General features: G+C 36.8%; 3 protein-coding genes across 3 annotated transcripts; 2 read left to right on the forward strand and 1 right to left on the reverse strand.

Moving 5' to 3' along the window:
* The first annotated feature begins 6790 nt into the window (after window positions 1-6790).
* LOC124633171 (ribosomal L1 domain-containing protein CG13096-like) lies at window positions 6791-8783 on the forward strand. The gene is made up of 5 exons (XM_047168308.1): window positions 6791-7411; window positions 7514-7652; window positions 7744-8170; window positions 8303-8462; window positions 8614-8783. The coding sequence occupies exons 1-5, from the start codon at window positions 6957-6959 to the stop codon at window positions 8702-8704; spliced, it is 1272 nt and encodes a 423-aa protein (XP_047024264.1). The 5' UTR covers window positions 6791-6956; the 3' UTR covers window positions 8705-8783.
* Window positions 8700-10876, reverse strand: LOC124633170 (nibrin). Its single transcript, XM_047168307.1, has one exon. The coding sequence runs from the start codon at window positions 10751-10753 to the stop codon at window positions 8813-8815; it is 1941 nt and encodes a 646-aa protein (XP_047024263.1). The 5' UTR covers window positions 10754-10876; the 3' UTR covers window positions 8700-8812.
* Window positions 10877-11269: 393 nt separating this feature from the next.
* LOC124633453 (intraflagellar transport protein 140 homolog) lies at window positions 11270-18791 on the forward strand. Its single transcript, XM_047168680.1, has 11 exons — window positions 11270-11570; window positions 11805-13025; window positions 13102-14661; window positions 14782-14956; window positions 15223-15401; window positions 15754-15939; window positions 16321-16563; window positions 16842-16914; window positions 16991-17083; window positions 17268-17384; window positions 18390-18791. The coding sequence occupies exons 1-11, from the start codon at window positions 11424-11426 to the stop codon at window positions 18482-18484; spliced, it is 4089 nt and encodes a 1362-aa protein (XP_047024636.1). The 5' UTR covers window positions 11270-11423; the 3' UTR covers window positions 18485-18791.
* The last annotated feature ends 19 nt before the right edge of the window (window positions 18792-18810 follow it).

The raw sequence follows: 18810 nt of genomic DNA on the forward strand, positions 1-18810 counted from the left end.
CCACAATAAATGTTTTCTCGTTGTTGTATCAACAAAACAGTAAGGGATACGTAACCTAAATAATGAACACGTGTATGCAAATATTATTTTTATGAAACGGTTTTACGTTGGAACACCGGCGGCGGGTGCTTAGACGAACCAGCGGGACAGTGCTCGCTGCCCGCGGGCAATCACTGCACCGCCGACTGCCGGTAAATATTTTACGTCAGACCACCACCCTTATCCAATACGAACCAAATTAAATTACTCGGACAAATCCCGATTGTAAGCGTATGTTTTTGATTTCGTTTTGTTTAGTACCTACGATGTTTTTTTGAAAATTGAGAGTTCAATATTTATTATTTACTTATAATAGTAGGTAGGTATTATTTTAATAGATGTTCGGATTATCGCAGGTTTGATTTAACGAGAATCTACTTACAAGATAATGACTTTAAGCGATGGATACTCGATACCAGTTATATTCTAACGAGGTCTAGAGCTTCCCCAATATACCTATGCAAAATGACGTTAAGTAGTTTGTCTACGACAGACACCTCGAGTAAATTTCCCAATGAGAACAGCTGATAGATTTTGCAGGCACGGATCTGATGTAGACGGAGAGACGTACGCCGTCCCGGCTGTGGTCGGAGAGCGAACAGCCGGCACACACACCCCCGGGGATTCTCAGCTCTGCCTCGCACATACTAACAAAGTATCGACTACTTCAGCTTTTATTAAAGCAATTACGTTTATTTCAGTCTACAGTAACAGTCAAACTTATTTCCCTCGATCATTGTAGAAGTAGAAACTACATTGCAAACGTTGTATTAATTCGTTTGCTTGCTATTGTATCCTGATCTCTTTCTTCTCTCAAAATAAAGGCAAAGCCACTGCAAACCGCGTGAAACGAATGCTGGTTTAAAGATTGGATAGAGCATTAAGTTGTAAAAGATACCTCGGGCACTCGCCGCCGGTGGCTGTGGTATCCCATTTGGTTCAATGCGCTTTTACCACTTGTGTTATCTGTAAGAGGATACGGGTCTTGTTAATTATTTTTGCTCACACTTTTGCTTTTCTAAGTAGAGTAGCCAGTGATTTTAAATAACAGAAATTATCTATGTATCGTCAATTTTTACTTAAAGATATTATTATTGTGTTTGCATTTCATATTTTTCACATCTGAATCCCCAAATACCTACCTACTTACTTATTCATTTTTATCACATCTCTGCCCACCCGGCCTGAAAAGGTAAGCTTGCTGATATTTCCTTAATAATAAATAATAATAATTTATCACAGCTCATTCAATTGCAGGCGATAATGGTTCAAAATTGATAATAAAGTAGGCACGGCATCATGAAATACTGCGTAATTGTCGATATCCACTCCGATGATTTATCAATTTCGCACGCTCCAAAACAACTACGAAAATCCGTTAAGTTCGAATCGGACACGATTTAAATTGGGGTTCGGCAGCTTAAGCCCTCAACTATATGTTTAACAGTCGGTCCAATAATTTAATTGAACATTTGAATTGTACAATTTAAAACTTTGTTGCAATGGTAACTTCTCTTGATTCTCTTACTAACGCGGGACAGTTTATATTTGCATATTTTTATAGTTAGAGACTTATTAGCTTAATATGTGCATGAAATTATTGTAAAGTGTTAAGTTCTGTATTACAGTGTTGAGATTCAAAATGGAAAATGTCTGCTAATCGACTACGGAACTCGAAAAAGAACAGAACAGAGGGCAGTCGTAAATAACTTTTATGATTATTTGGACAACCATTTACACTTTTAAATGTTTCAAATGCAGCAGTTGATCTGATTCAATTAATATAAAACTTTTATCTGAAAATATTGAACGAATCGGTCACCAATATGAGTTCGGTTGGCCCGTCCCGCGGGAAATGCTACGACGCAGATCTGACTACTTTATCTCCTGCCAAATACGTTCTTTCGTGCTTTGTGTAAAGAGTCAGGGGAATAAGCTGGGATTATGTCATATATTACAGTCCTATTCTGATAAATGTAAAAACAACGTGATAAATGACTAAGAAGTAGCACACGGGCAAATATTACTTCGAAGTTGGAAATGGTTCAACATTTGTCTCTAGATTTTGTATGGAAGGTCTATTAGAATTAAGTGTGTACTTTTAAGGTCAAATTAGTAGGTTACGTGCGAGTGTCCTTGCAAATACATACTATGATTTATGTACAACAAACAAACCACACTCACGGGTCTTCTGTAAGGTCTATTTTTTGCTCACTGTGTCTATAGAGGGGAGTAATTCATAAACAAATATGGTGTGTATTACCTAACAGGTACTGAGTACTATACTGTGAACTATGACGATACTTTGCTTCCTTATTTGTTAAAAAAAAAACACGGCTTTCAAAACCACTGGTTTATCCTTAGTTGGTAAGTATCTTCTGGCGACCTAACAAGATCTATTATTTTATTACTTTTGTTAAAGCTGATTAAAATACAAATTGATTGGTATTCATTTACCCAAAAGTATATAAGTAAAATGAATAATAATTATACCGAAATAAATGATTTCAATAAAGGTGCGGCGGGAGGGACAGACACAAAAGGAAAACAATTTTCCCGTAATACATGTCACATACACTCTCCGTAAAAGCACTTCGTGGATATTATTATTTGTCTGTATGTTAATTGGCTACCCAAATACTTACTCACGCTGACTATTTACTTGAAGGTTCTATTTAATGTAAGGAAAAGTGGTTCATGATTAAGTAAGCTATGGCTACAGCGTACGACCAAGATGGCTTCATAATTTTGATAGTCTCATCTAACGAGATGAAGTGCTCAATTTATTTTATTTAAGTACGTTATTTTCAAAACTAATTTATTATCAAAATACCGCTCAATAAAACTTGCATAAACCTAACTAATTACATGTGATAGGTACGCCTTTAAAATATGAAACATATGAAATTACATGAGCCATTATTTTAAGTAATAAACATCAATCATGCGATCCTTTATCGAATTTTTATTAAATACCACCGAACGGAAATTTAATTTCAGCATGCAAATATTTTTTCTCTTCACAGGACACACATAGGTACTCAGCCAAAAAGGTACCCATAACACGTAGGGATGCCATAATTTACGAATCTTTAGCTCCGTATTCATGCCACAAACGTTCTTAAATAAATAGTAGCCTCGAACAACACTGTAACTACGCAATAGCAAATAGAGCCCCGGGATATGAAGTCGAAGGGGCTGCCCTTTGCGAGCGCCCACGGTACCCCGACCACGCAACATTTCCATAAAAAAATCTTTTGTCACCTTTTTTACGGGGAAAAGAATGCTTGTAGGTACTGAAGAACTTCCCTTTGTTCTACAGTCGATAATGTGAAAATGTTACAAGGAAGCCTTTAAAGCACTCTTGATATTGAAACTCAGTTAACTTGACATGGCAATACCTTCGGAGCGATAAATTTCAAATTCATGGCGTAAGGTTTAATTCTTCGGGAGTCCGTAAAAGTTAAATAATTGAAAACGTAAGGTGACGAAAACCGCATTGCATCGGGTTGTTACTGAAGGCTCCGGGTCCCAAAGGACTCAATAAAACAGATGTTACCTAGCCTCCATGACTACACAAGTCTGACACTTTTACGAGCGTAACTTTATATAAAATCTGATGTGTATCATTTATGTACTTGACCTATTTATTTAGGCAAGCACATATGTTTTATTTCTTTAACAGGTAAGTATGAATTTAGGTACACTTTAAGGAGATTTTTTGCTTTTAATATCAATAAAAATATTGTTAGTGCAAGTCAAGTCTATACCATTAAAATCAGAGAAGGTATAGGCACTGCCTAGGTAGGCAGTTAGCTATCAAATAATGTATGTCACTGTAAATACAATAACATTACTTAAGATCAGGCGAGATTCAAACATAATTAAGGTTATCGCAACACTCTAAATTGCTAATAGGACATAAACTATTCATGTTTCAGCGATAGGTGCACTACGTTACATGCATAATGTACGAACTCGATGGCGCCATCTACCGACCTCGGACATTACGGCTTTTAAGATTTATTGTCACAGTAGCATAGAATACACTTGCTGTATATAACTTGCGTCAAGTGACTTAAATAAAACGTAAGCAAAACTTTTACATTCCATGGTAATCATTATGGTAATCGTAAAGGATTTGCTCAGAAACCCCAGCTTAGCCTCGTCAGCATTGGCTGACCTTCAATTCTCGTAAGGAAAATATCTAGGGTAGGCATATTTAATCAGGAAGTTTCAGTATTTTTTTTTTGTGTTTTTATTAACCCTAAATAAAACGAAACCTCAGCTAACCTATCCCAAAGTTATTATAAATGCAGAAACAGTATCATATGTTATCTATTTCTTGGAGACCAATATCTGATTAAAGGTGAAGGAATACATCTTGAGGAAACCTGGACTATAAGGTCTGAAATCACCAACCCGCATTCAGCAAGCGTGGTAATTAGCGCTTAATTTTTCTCTGTGAGAGAAGACCTGTCCCCAGCGGTGGTACGATAGAAAGGCTGATAATGCTGATGGTATCATATGAAAGGAATATGACGATCTTTTGACTCCATTAGCACCTCCTTTTTACTTGCGGAAGTTTATAAATTCAAAGTAACTGACTACTAATGATGCTAACGTTGACAGGTAAGCCGCAGAAAGCAGTTAGGTGTTAGACCATAACTTTTTAGGATAGCCATTGCGCATAATTAGTAACAGGGCAACGTTTACCGTAATGAGCCATTTCCTGCAATTGGCTTTAACCACTCAAGCGAGATAAAGATTAGCTAACAGCTGTCACATTTTGATAAACGAGATAAGGATGACTTCAAAATCGATGCACAACGGTGCCCATAAACCTTTCTCAAAAGATTAGGCCTAAACTGCGACATTTATTTGCGAATCTGGCGGGGAATTCCATTTTCAAAGAACAAGCAGGTCGTTGATTTAGGAAGTATCATCATTACCTTTGTGTCCATCAGGCAAACTCTATAAGAAGCTAGATTAACCATCTATTTAGGTAGATATCTATTCATGGAAAACAAATGGGTTCCTGGTAAAAAAAAGTATTTGGCACATTAACAGTACTTTGTCAAGTTTTCTTTCCATAAAAGTAAAACCTTTACTCAATCCCAGAAAATGCAGCGAAAGATTTGACCACAAATGCATTTCCTTCCTTGCAGGTGTTATGTTTTGGATGTTTGCCAGAACTGAAAGCAATATCGCACCTCTTTAATTGTACGCTGAAACGCAATTTTACAAAGCTTCGTCAAGTTATTTATTTTGTTGTAACACAATTTCGTAGGAGCGTTCATTTTGTAATGTTTATTGAATTTAGTGAAGTTAGTATTTAGGTGAATAATATACTAGTAACGAGTTTTTTGGAAGCCACCCACCAAAGATACAAAGACAATATAAGTGATATCACTTTTATTTGCTTTAGTCAAAGTATATTTTTTGCTTTTTATGAGGTTCTATTGACGGCTTCGATTGAATGCCTCGGGAACTCCCCTAAATTACAACGCTTAAAAAAGAAAATGTTGTTTGCAGATGACATGAATACATTCATTCACAGATGGATATTGCCGCTCATCCCCTCGCAATACGCAATTACATCCTTTGGTGACCTTTCATAACACCCACTGTATGTATATAAGTGGTAGTACGAACCTATTTTGTTCCTGAGATTCATCGTGAACGTACATCACAATTTCGAATGAAATTAAGATGGAAACTTGATTGCGTTTGAATTCTTAGGCTGGGATTGGAATGTGCTTACTAATTCGATTACTGCCTAGATGACATTCCAACAGAATCGAAGATAGGTAGGTCAGTAGGTGTATTGATTGTATGACAATTTGCGCGTTTTTAGTTTGCAATAGCTTCCAAAACATAGCAACTGAACCGATACACGTGTATAATTTTATGTACAAAAATATTCCTAAAATGTCTGCGACAGTCTAAAGCTTAGACTATATAATTAAAAATATATGTAAATCTCATATTTTTCCTATACATATATTTTTAATTTATAAAATGAATAGTGTCATAAATTAAAATCAGAATCACTTCATGTAAGCCAGCGATGTTCTCGCTAATGAACACACGCCCTTTAACCACAATCTGGCGGTAGGCCAGGAAGCGTTAACTTACATTCAATTAATTGACTGTGTTAGGGTGCCTACAGGTGATTTTACAATCAAAATAACGATGAATTGATAAAAACATGGTTTTGCCCGCAACCTTATTCGCCCGGATTTGGGATATTTCCAATTCCTGATTCCTTTCCCGTGATTCATTCCATTTCATAAAAGCCTTATTAGATAATTGTAGTTAAGGCTATAATAATATTAAATATACGACTTTGGAGTCGATAACTTCACTAATAAAGTTTTGTCTACAAATGGGCACCCCTTACCTAAGTGAAAAGTTTGTTAGTATGTTTGTTTGCTTAAACGCTGTAATCTCAGGAACTAAGTACCTGTTGGTTCGATTTGAAAGATACATGTTTTAAATAAGTATTTAATAGGTAAGACCAGGCGTAGCATGGATTGGCACCCGGAGCGATTCTCTACTGAGCACTTTTAAAATAAAACGACAAATACCCATTTCTGTACTTTCAACCGAGGGCCAAAAAATAGGGACAACAATTATTGCAAACTTCCCACCCAAAAATCGTTTTTATGGCGAGTAATTGTATTAAAAACTAAATCGATTATGTTAAATGATTTCTGAACGGACAAAGCTGTCAAATGGACGTTTTAGCCATGAGTGGGATGACAGAAGGCAACGAACAAAAAGTGAGGTTAAGTTGACATGTGTGAATTTTAGCGAGTTTTCGTGTTCTGTTGATTTTGTTATTACAATTTAATAGAGTGAATATACTCAATACTAACTTTATCTAAGACTGAATATAAGTGAAGTCATTAAAAATGGTTGCTATAAAAGCGAAAACACCGCTTATGACGGAGAATAACAACAAGAAGAATAAAAAATCCGCCAAAGTTGAGAAACGCAAAAAGACCAAACCTCAAAAAGCTGTAGTGACTCCGGCACCGGTAATAAAAATAAAAACTGAGAAGAAAATTCCTGATCCGTCGAAAAAGGAACCCGCGCCGAAAAAACCTGTAGTAAAGACAGAAAAAAAAGAAAAAGAGAAAAAAGTTCCTGTTGAAATTAAAAAGGAATTCTCACCCAAAAATAAAGTCAAATATGTAATGCCTTCAGAGAACATAACTGATGATATCGTGAATAACTGCCTGAATGCATTGCTCAATTTTATTGTTCCTCTTGATAAACAGAAAAATGCAATTTTTGATGATGAAAAACCCATATTCGCAGAGATACATTGTATCAAAATACAAAACACAAGAGGCAATGTGAGATTGTAAGTATCCCATAAAATATTAATTATATATCAACAATGTTTACTGTGAATTAAGTGTTCTATTTCTCAACATTATTTAATAATACTTTATTATAATTCCAGATTATTGCCACATAGTACTATTGCTTCTACAGGCGAAGTATGCTTAATCACACCAGACATAAAGAAAGGTAGAAAACATGACCATGAGCCAACAATTGACCATTGGGAAGAAATATTGAGGAAAGAAGGTGTGACTGGAGTAAGTACTTATCATGAATAATTTATTATCAAAAATATACAATCCATATTCAAGTTTTCACATTTTATTTATATTTCCTTCACTTTTCCAGGTTAAAACAGTACTCCCAGTCAGACAGTTAAGAGTAGAGTATGACCAGTTTGAACTGAAACGCAGACTTTTAACACAGCATGATTTCATCATGGTGGACACAAGAGTGTTGAGCCATGTATCACATCTTCTAGGAAAGATGTTCTTCAAAAAACACAATATGCTCATCCCAGTAAGAATAAATGAAAATAAAAAGTTGAAGCAAAGTATTGAGTTAGGTCTACGCACTGCTATTCTACGCCTTGGAGAGGGAGAAACTTCTACTGTCACTATAGGTCATACTGCTATGCCTCAGGAAAAACTAAAAGAAAATATTATAGCTTTAGTTCATCAGCTAAAAACTAAGTTTCCTGGTGGAGAGGGAAATATCAGATCCATTTCATTGAAGCTGCCCCTGTCTATGTCGTTGCCATTATATCTTACTTTGCGTAAGTATTAAACTTTATTCTTCAATTATTATTTTTTATATTTTGTTATGTATTGCTATTGGCACATATATAAATAAATAAATTAATGATAATTTCAAAACATTCAACTAAAAAGGATTTTTAATTTTGTAGGACCATCAAGTACCATCAAACCACCAAAACTAACGCAAAAGCGTCCTAAGAACTACACAGTGGTGGAAGGTGAACTGTCTACAATCCCTGGCCAGACTGTTAGGGTGGCTCCTGATGGAAATGTGCAACTGAAGAGAGCCAAAAAGAATAAAAAAGCCAGGTAATTTGATCATTATTACTAATTTCTAAAAGAAATGACTATTGTCTGGTCAGAGCATGAAGGAAAGTAGCATCTGATGAATGCAGCTTTTCTTATTTTGGTTATGTACTATGTCATATAACATTTTGTTAAATATATTTTTTTATTCTAGCAATGCAAAAAAAGAAGTTGTTGAAGAAGATATTGAAGATGAAGTAGACCTAGATCAAGAATCAGATGAATCAGAAACAAATGATGATTAGATCAATAACATTTATTTTTCTTTACATACTTGTAAAAATAACATATTACTTGAATAAAACATAATTAAAATTATAAAAAGAAATTTCTTATTTGTAACTATGTATTAATTAGGCAACTGTATTGTTACTGAAGCTCATTGAAGCAGAATGGATTATAGTCACTTGCCTCTTCACAGGCCATACTTTCTTGAATTTCTTAAAGTTCTTCTGAGAATCATTCCTAGTGAGATTATTTTCAGTGACATTTACTGGGTCCCTTTTAACAATCAAATTATCGCAAGTAGTGACAATAGTACAACATAAATCAAGTTTGTTCATCTGCTCCTCCAAGTCTTCAGATTTCTCTTTCTTCACAGTATTCACTGTATTTGAATTACATGTCATATTATTACGCTCCATTAATTCTTTCAATTTTGATCCTCTCATTGCTAATATGTCATTTGCTGAGACACCTTCAGTTTTTGGTGCAGTCGAAGTATCTAGAGATGTATCCGCACTTTCATCCTTTTTCTTTTTATTATTGCTGAAAAGGCTTTGTTTTGATGTATGAGTGTCACCTTCAATGTCATTAGTTTGAACTTCACTTTGGACAAAATTGAACAAGTCCCCATCTTCATTCAAATTATTTAATTTTCTTTTCTGTGGTCTGGCTAAATTGAGCTTCTTTTTAGTATCAGCACCACTGTTATTTGATGCTGGTCTGACAAAATTAAACATCTCACCGTTATTCTCATTGTCCTGCTCAGACTGGTTTATTGTTTCAGTATTATTGTCTTTCTCTAATGCTTGTTTCTTGGATGGGTTTGAAATCTTATCATCATTTCCTGAGAGTCTTCTTTTGGTTCTCTCATTTACAACACTAAGAGGCAAAGAAGTAACAGCAACTTTTTTATTAGGATTTACTTGGAAGTCACTTGTGAATTCACTCAATTTTCTTTTATTTGAATGTTTTTCATAGCTTTCTTGAGACATTGAACTTTCATCTATTCTTATATTTTCCTTTTTCTGTTGAGACATGGGTTCTTGGGATTCCTGAGCCAATACCTTTGAAGGTTTTGCAGGTACTGGTGTTTGCTTGACTACTTCTGATGTGAAACTAAAGTTAGGATTACAATATTTTTCCATAGAACAATATAGTATTGCTAAACCAATCTCAGCATCTGCAATCACTCTTTTGCCTCTGTTTTTTAATTGGGTCACAATGTCATTGATTGTTTTCCTTTGAGACTGTGTCTCCTGAGTGGCTCCAGTTGGAATATACTGTATAACTATTATATCATTAGCGCAAAGCATTGAAATGGTCATTCTACACTCACTCAAAAGCATTGGTGAGGCACCACCTTTTATCAAAACAGTTTTATACATCTCATATTGTCTTCTAGAGAAGAAAATAAACTTCTTACCACTAAATAATGTTTTACGTCTATTGTCTGGCAAAAATGATACAACTTCTTTATTAAGCGTAGATTCCACAACTTGAGGTAGATAGTCTTGAGGGTCTGGTAAGGCATTTAAGTTAGTAACATGTTCGAGACTTTTGTTCCAATACTCTACAGTGACAATGTGAGAACCTTGCACCAAAGCCAATACAACCTTAATAGTCAGGGTAATAGCCGGCATAGTCAGAAAATTACAAGTGTCATCCCAATCTGCTTTCAACATGCCACCTATTTTTGATAGGGTTAACTTCAAATTCTGAAGATTTTCTCCTTTGAGAGTAGATGAACATGTTATAAGATTAATAAAATTCGCTTTCCAAACACTATTCATCTTACCAAACTTTATAATATCATTTGCATTCAATTCAATGTTAGTGTTAACTTCGGCTTTTTCTGTGTTTATAAAAGTTCCGTATCTTGAGCCCAGGTCTTGCAAAATCAAACCATTATTCATCACCGTCAGGGTTGCATGCTTTCTACTTATTGAGGGATCATCCGGGATAGCAAAGTTACATACTTGGTTATCAACACTTCTTCCTATTACTAACTGATTCGTTGATGAGCTAATATACAAAACTCGATGATCATTTTCAGACGTCAAGTACCACATATTTTCAAAACAGAATTGTAAGAATAAGAAACAATATAAAAATCCGCTTCAAAAGTTTTTCTTCTTGTTGACATCTACTCGAATCTAATCTAATAAAAAAATGCAGACTACAAAAGAAATTGTGGAAAAAAAATATGACCATAGAGATAGACCAAAGAGTAAACCAGAGAGTATTTAATCACTACGTGAGCAAACAGGATTTTTTTTTGGTCAAAAAACGGACAAAAACATAAATCTTTTAGATTTGCTATGACTGGACTATAACGTTGCGTAGCGTCTGCTTGAATTTTGTCTCCCAGTATAAAATAAAACATAAATGCGCAGTTTCGATCAGTCTACATTTAACCGAAATGGTGCAGTAAAATAACAGCACAGAGAGTCACACTAATTTCATTTGAGATTGCTTCATGTATTTTTGATAGATTTTCTCCAGTTATAGTTTTAAGCTCCTTGGTACTATCAGTGAGAAAACGATAAGATAGGTGGCATTATAGTCTATGGTAGTATCCATAGCAACGTCAACATTAACCGAAACCAAAACAATTGGAATTGAAAAATGTTTCTGAATTTATGTAAAGGGATATGCTACACATAATATTTAACTATTGACTGTTTATCAGTAGTTTAATCTATTGAATTACTAAATGATTCACATTTCGCCGCATTCGACATGACTTTGTATATTGATACAAAACTAAGCTTTACTGATGGTAATGTTGTATCGACTGTTGGGACATGGCACCCTTCTTTACCTCTTCTGGCTGTAGGCTCGTATAATCAAGAAAAAGGTGGATTTGTCACTATATTTCAAGAAAATGTAAGAACCTTTCATCTGTTATAATCAAATTCCTGCTGGTTTTCATTTGTATCAAAATTCTAATTGATTTCCTTTGGATTACATCCATCATTAAATCTAAATTAAATCTAAGGCTCTACCAAATTCCATCTAAATTAGTAAATCTAAAGTAGTTTACCATCAACAAAAGAAACCAACTGAAATCAATTTTTTTTAAAGATGAAATTTTTAACAAAGGATCACAACTTCTTTCAGGGATTTCCGTTAGAAGGCTGTGATTGGCCTATATTGTTGTCAAATCAAGTAACTGCTCTTGCATGGCATCCTATAAGACGGCTCCTAGTGGTTGGATGGGATGGAGGTGAACTTTATATTTGGTTGGAATACTCTTGGGCTCGCTTAGAGGCACCCCACAATGCTGCATTAACAACAGTGGCGTTCAGCTTGGGAGGAGGCAGGCTCTTAGCTTCAGATGCTGCAGGTTCACTGTCTGGCTGGCAGTCTAGTACGGGAGCTCCACTTACTTCATTTCATCACCAACTTGGAGATGTTATTACCCATATAACATTCTGTACTCCTCTACCTAGCTCAGAAACATCTATCAGAGGACTAGCCCGTGCTGCGGTAGCTGGTGATGAGAATGCTTTAGATGCTCTAGCTGCTTGGCGGCCCAGAACAACTGCACGAATGAGGGAAGGTGCCCAACCAGACAACCATTCCTGCTATGCAGCTCAAGATAATGGAGTCATACTGTACATAGACCACAATGGTGCTTGTTCTGAGGTACTAAATGCTCCTGGTAACATCATATTCATGGGAATAATAAGCAATATCTACCTTTTAGTAGCTTGGGAGTCTGGAGGAGCTCTTAGTTTAACTAGATTTATAATGTCTGATGATGGCTCTTTAATGACTGACACTCACGTCAGAATGGCTGCAAGAAATGGCCAGTGCATAGTACTTGCAGGAAACTTCTATGTAGCAGTTATAACAGGAGATAATTTGATAAGGGTTTGGGACAGTGACACAGGTGATAATGATGTATTACCAAATGAGAAGGAAGAAATTGTTGCAGGTGATATATTCACAAGTATTAGTTACAGCAATTTAAGTGATACTCTTTGCTGTGGAACTTCTCAAGGTAATCTGTATCTTTGGAGAAGAGACCATAGGAATAATTGGAAACTTATTAGTAGCACTTCAGTCAAAGGGACAGTCAAGGAAGTTAGCTGGGGATCTGAGGGTCTGATGAACCCACTGCTGCATGTAAACTGCATAACAAGTGCATTTGTTCTCCGTGAACAGCCAGTCTGTTGGGGATATTCACCTAACATACACATGGTTCAAAAGTCTGCAAATGAAATTGCTCTCACAAGCAAAAGCAATGTGACATCCATGATCAATACTTCAATCACCATCAGAGCCTTTGCATTTAATGACCAATATATTGCATTGGGTGATGGTAAAGAAGTTCAGGTAATGTATGTCCTAATGTTTTTAATTAAAATATAAATTAATTTTATTTATAAATATTGAATTGTTTCTGTTTTAGATTTGGATGTGCAGCAAAGACAATGATGTGAAATTCTCTCTAATACGAACTTTCGCATGGAAGACTGATGTTTTGATAATTTATAATGATGTCTTAGTTGGTGTAGTAAATCCTCATATAGAGTGCTACTCCATATCTGGTACCAGCCTCGGAATATTGCCAAGCACTGAAGGCGAAGGTGAGCCTATCGGCGTCACAAATACTAGCAAATTCATTGTTATAGCAACAATGGATGGCACACTCAAACTAGCTGAAATCACAAAGAAAGGCCTGAGAATGCCATATCCTCCAAAGAATTGTTATCAAATGATTGAAGATTTTGGTGAAGTCATGAGAGCATCAGTAAATTGTACTGGACGCTACATCTCGCTTAGTGTCGCTAATTCTGGCTTAGCCCCCGATCCAAGGCTGTATCTATGGGATGTAGCAAATGACGTCATCACACATACGCTCATCTCTGAGAACGCAACCCCTCCATATCAAAGTGTTCCTATAGCAATAATATGGGACTGTAATGATCCTAGAATTGTAGCAGTACACATGAGATCAGCAGATCTGGATCGAGTACATCTATTCCTCTGCCATGAGGGAAGCTTATATGAATATAAAAATTGGTGTTCAAGTTCTGAGGATTATTACATGACTGACTTTATGTTGTGTTCTCTACATACGCCTTACATTGTAATTTTAGCACAGCAAAATATCAAAAAGATATTAATACATGAATTCGAGGACATCGCCGACCATGACGCTGCTAATGTTAGACAAGTATTGGACTTTCTTTACTACATGACTACTGGGTACTTGGAAAAGGCAGTAGTTGTAGGAACAACGCTGGCTGGTGGGAAAAACTCTGTTATCTGGGACAGTTTAGCAAAAGTTTGCGTCGCCCGAAAGCGACCTGATGTTGGCGCAGTATGTTTAGGAAAGATGGGCAACATAAAAGGCGCTTTGATGATGCGGAAAGTTATGAGCGACAATAATATGGACGACACTTGCAAGGTCGCTGTATTAGCTGTCAACTTGGGTATGATCGAAGAAGCTGAAAACTTGTTCCGCGAGGCACAAAGACCAGATTTAATCACACGTTTAATATCAGCAAAGGAGGGTGGTCTCAACGAAATTACTAATGGGAGTCATGAAGGAGAAAACATTTTGCTTGTAAAGAGCGCGCAGCATAAGCTGGCTAAAGTTTTATGGTCGAATGGAGAAACTGGTGCTGCCTTGAAACTATTTGAAAGTGCTGGTACGTTAGTGCCTCACGTACCCAGAATGCTCGTGGCACAGGGGCAATCACCTGTTTTGGCGCAGTATGTGTCTAATTCAAGTGACCCCAGTCTAATAACATGGTGGGGACATTATTTAGAAAGTATTGGGGATTTGGATGGAGCCTTGGAAGCATATGCACGGGCTAACGATTTTGGCGAACAAACGAGACTGTTGTGTCATATGGATAGAACAGACGAGGCTGAAAAGCTTTGTCAAAAGAATCGATCGTCTTTATATCAAATGGCTCGCTATTTAGAAATGCAGCCAGATAAGACGGAAACTGCAGTGAAGGTAAACAAGCTGAGCATTCTTTCATATTTGTAACTTTATATTTCCGATAAAAGGAATCGTGTAAGTAGAGCGAAAATTAAAAAGCCTAAAAATATGGATGATTTACTTCTAATCCCACAGATGTACATAAAATGTGGCGCGGTATCGTCAGCCATTCGCGTGGCCGCCGAAGCGAGCGCGTGGCACCTGGTGTGGCGCGCCGGCTCCGCGTCTGCCACGCATGCCTTACATGCCGCCTCTATACTAGAGAACGCTGGACAGACGGAACAAGCCATAGCTCTCTACCAGAAAGCAGGTACTCAATTAATTGTAATGAAGGTAACACCCCCTTGCTTTATCAAGAGGTGAGCTTGTCGCCCTTGTACATAAAGGGGTACGAGAAGGAACATGATGGATTTTAGTAAGAGACTGACACTCCCTCACGCTACACCCACAGCGGGAGGGCTCATTTGAGGACTTCACAGCAAAAAAAAGGGGTGTTATTTGCACTCAGGCTAAATAGGTAGTCTATGTCATAATGCTACTGTGCTCTTTGTAGAACCAATTTGAAATTTCCTTCAGGTAAGGTCCACATGGCATTAAAACTGGCAGTAAGCAGTGGAGACACGAACGCAATGATAGCGGCCGTGGAAGCTCTCGGGGACAAAGTAGACCCGGAGTTAGCGAATACCTTGGCAGCACATCTGAGGCAGGCCAACCAGCACTCACATGCCGCGGCGCTGTTAGCTACGGCTGGAAAGGTGAATTAAATAGTTTAATAGCTCTTGAGGTTTTTCTCATGTATGAAAATAACCATTTAAGCTTTAAAGGTAATTAAATAAGGTACTTACTAAATTACATTTTGCACAAAAAATAAATTCGTCAACCTAAAGGAGAGCAGTCCTTTTAAGTGTAACAATTTCAGATATTTAAAATTGCTTTGATGTGTATTACCGCGGATAATAAGATCACACTTCTTAACTAAAAAAGAACCCATTCATAGTCACATAGTACGTACATACAGCCCTAGCTTATAAAAGCGTGTTAAAAAATTAATTTATATTTGAATTTCCTGCTACCAGCCCTCTCATTAATCTTCATCCATTTTTCCAGTACGAAGAAGCTCTAGAGATAGTGGAGCAAATACCCACGCCATTAACTGAGGAACTAAGCGAGCGGCTAGCGGCACCCGCAGGTACGACTGGCAGAGATGCGCTTCTCAGAAGACTGGCTGACGTTTTGGGTGCCCGGGGCTTGTACCACCAGGCTGCTAAAAGATTGGCCCATGCGGGAGACAAGGTAAACAAAATGGCTTTCATTTACATAACGAAGTACATAAGGGATAGTACATAACGGAGGGAATAATTAAGTACATAAGATTTAAATGGGGATTACATATGGGAGTACATAATTATGAGAAGTTACACCTAACTTTATGGACAGGCTTTGATTAAGGCTATAGGTACTTCGTTCTAACCGGAGCGACGATAAGATACAACCAGGCCGCATATAGATGTCCAGTTACACTTAGGCCGGTCAATCCTAGGTATAGCCGCACTTTGGGTTTTAGCTGCAACTTCAACGAACCCAATTCTAATAAGTTGTTTCAAACAAGATATTCTGCAATATTTATTGTTCCTAAACTCCAACGATATTCATATTTACCTACATTATTCCCAGGCCGGTGCAATGCGCTGGCTAATGCGTTCAGGCGACGCTGACCGTATAGCAACGTTCGCGGCGGCAACCCGCGATCGCAACGCTCAGCTGATGGCCGCGGACTATCTGCGCAGACGCGCGGACTGGCGGACCCGGCCCGACCTCATGAGACATATACTGCACTTCTATACTAGAGCCAAGGCGTACGGGAAACTGGCTGGTTTTTATGCAGAGTGCGCCAAAGTTGAAGTTGATGAGTATGAAGTTAGTACTTTTTGCTCGTTTCTTCTTCCTGTGGTTGGTCGGTGGTGGAGTCAGCTTTCCTAATTTTACTTTTCCAGTTTGCTCTATTCTAGACATATGTATATGCTTTCAGATACCTGACACTCCTTCATATCTTTCGCCACTTCTTTTATCAGTTACTAATCTTAGAAAAAAATACAGATTTATTTCCTGAATCTTCCCGTTACACTGTAGGTACCTGTACCCCTGTAGCCGGTTAAAGATTACATATCATTTAAAAAGTATAAACTACTTTTCAGAATTACGACAAAGCTCTGGAAGCGCTTAAAGAAGCAGTTAGGTGTTTGGCGAAATCTTCTGACACTGATACAGGTAACCAACATCATGATTTGTTAATTGAAATTTTAAATTTTCAAACTGCTAACATCATTATTCTTCTTTTTCTCAGGTGCTCAAACAACAGCTCTTCAAGAGCAAAGTGCGATCGTCAAACGTTTTGTGGATGTTAAAAAGATGTTGGACACAGGAGAAATAAACCCTGGTAAGCAAACTGACATAAGTACAGTTCGACAAAAAAAAAATGGCACTATACAATATATTGTATAGTGCCATTTTATTCTGTCGGTTCTAATCGATAATCATCGCCATCATCATATTTTTATTGTGTCCTCAATTATTCTTAAATTTCAAAATGGCTTATGGATGCTTTTGTAAAATATTTACAGGTGTAGTTGCGGGGCAACAGTTGCTCCGTGCCGTGAGTGGTCGCCCTGGACTGATTTCGGAAGAGAAAGTACTACGATTACTCCTGCAATATGCACCGAATCACGCTGAGGCTCCTCGTAAGTAACGATTATTAAGGGGCTGAATGTCGAAATTGGCTTGTCTCAAACAATTTTTTGGCCAAATCTATACAGATTTTGACGGCGAAAAAAAATATATTAATCTTGAACATATTTCTTAGAACCCTGTTAATTTCAAATCACGTTTTCGAAAAGTTTTGTCGATACAAAATAGTTATTTGTTATACAAGAGTGCAAAGTTGCTTTTTAACCGCGGGCTCAATTTTGATGACCGAGTAAGCGAAGGATTCTAAAATTGAAACACGAGCGTAGCGAGTGTTTCAATAATTAGAATCCTTAGCGATAGCGAGGGAATCAAAAGTGCACAAGGTGAAAAATCTTTGCACTCGAGTGCAACACGTAACTGTTCATCCCACCTCATCGAGGAAATTACTAAATGCAAAAAAACAAAATGGCGCGCACATATGAGTATCAAATTAAAAAGAAGTACCTATTAAAGTTCATTTATTTGAAAACTCAGTTTAAAAACGAAACGAGGTTAAAAATCGATGTAAAAACAATAATAAAAATTGCTTAATTAATTGAATAATTATTGTAAGCAGTATTTTATTTGTTTAATATGTATTTGTATGAAAAGTCTTATCAAGATTGTCACAAATGGAGTATTGCACACGATGTTCTAAATTCAAATCACTTTACCGCTCTAGAGGATAAAAACGGCTTTTGCGCTCAGATACCAAAGGGTAAAACTACTGTTTCCGAGATGGTGGGATAAAAAAAAATTACCTCTAAAATGATCTCCCAACAAAAATTTCTGCATTACTTATCAACGAATATTGATAAAATTTGTAACATTAATGAGTCAACTCATTTTAAAGTTATTAATCTATATGTATGTTACGAACGTCGCGTCAACCGACTTCTCTCTCGTACGTGTTTACGTACGCGAGAGAAAGAGTGTTCTGGGTGCATTCAGCCTCTTAAGCACAGACGTTATTACCCCATGAATGCTACAAAGAAAATAATAACTTAATCGTTTTACAGGTTTCGAAAGCCAACTACAAGCTCTGCAACAACAACCAGAAGAACAAAGCTTGAGCCCCGACTCAACAGATCATAGTATCGAAGAAGTTGTGTAGACGTCACATACGTCATGTTAAATGAATCCGTCCATTCCTTAACATTCGTCCATATTTATTCTAGATAGTTCAACTCAATTTTGCGCGCGGCCTTATGTGTGGGTAAAGCTTGTACATATACAGTAACTTTGTGTGCGTGACAATAGTACAGTCGGGTACAAATACAGTTATTTAGGGGTTGTATACGGGTGTTTAAAGAAAAACAGGTATTATGTAATAATATATAATATAAATAGTGAATCCGAACATTCGTCATTTCATTTTTCAAGTAGCGATTCAAAAGAAAAAACAAAAGAAAGAAGAAGAAGAAGAATACTATAGATAGA

The sequence above is a fragment of the Helicoverpa zea genome, chromosome 9, assembly GCF_022581195.2.
Source record: "Helicoverpa zea isolate HzStark_Cry1AcR chromosome 9, ilHelZeax1.1, whole genome shotgun sequence".
In the NCBI taxonomy this organism is placed as follows: Eukaryota; Metazoa; Arthropoda; class Insecta; order Lepidoptera; family Noctuidae; genus Helicoverpa; species Helicoverpa zea.

Excerpts from the sequence above, each read along its gene's own strand:
- LOC124633453 (XM_047168680.1), top strand. The coding sequence starts at position 11,424 with ATGACTTTGTATATTGATACAAAACTAAGCTTTACTGATGGTAATGTT. Across the intron at positions 16,564-16,841 it reads TTGAAGTTGATGAGTATGAA|AATTACGACAAAGCTCTGGA; the intron begins GTTAGTACTTTT and ends ACTACTTTTCAG. Across the intron at positions 17,084-17,267 it reads CACAGGAGAAATAAACCCTG|GTGTAGTTGCGGGGCAACAG; the intron begins GTAAGCAAACTG and ends AAATATTTACAG.
- LOC124633171 (XM_047168308.1), top strand. The coding sequence starts at position 6,957 with ATGGTTGCTATAAAAGCGAAAACACCGCTTATGACGGAGAATAACAAC. Across the intron at positions 7,412-7,513 it reads ACAAGAGGCAATGTGAGATT|ATTATTGCCACATAGTACTA; the intron begins GTAAGTATCCCA and ends TTATAATTCCAG. Across the intron at positions 8,171-8,302 it reads GCCATTATATCTTACTTTGC|GACCATCAAGTACCATCAAA; the intron begins GTAAGTATTAAA and ends TTAATTTTGTAG.
- LOC124633170 (XM_047168307.1), bottom strand. The coding sequence starts at position 10,753 with ATGTGGTACTTGACGTCTGAAAATGATCATCGAGTTTTGTATATTAGC.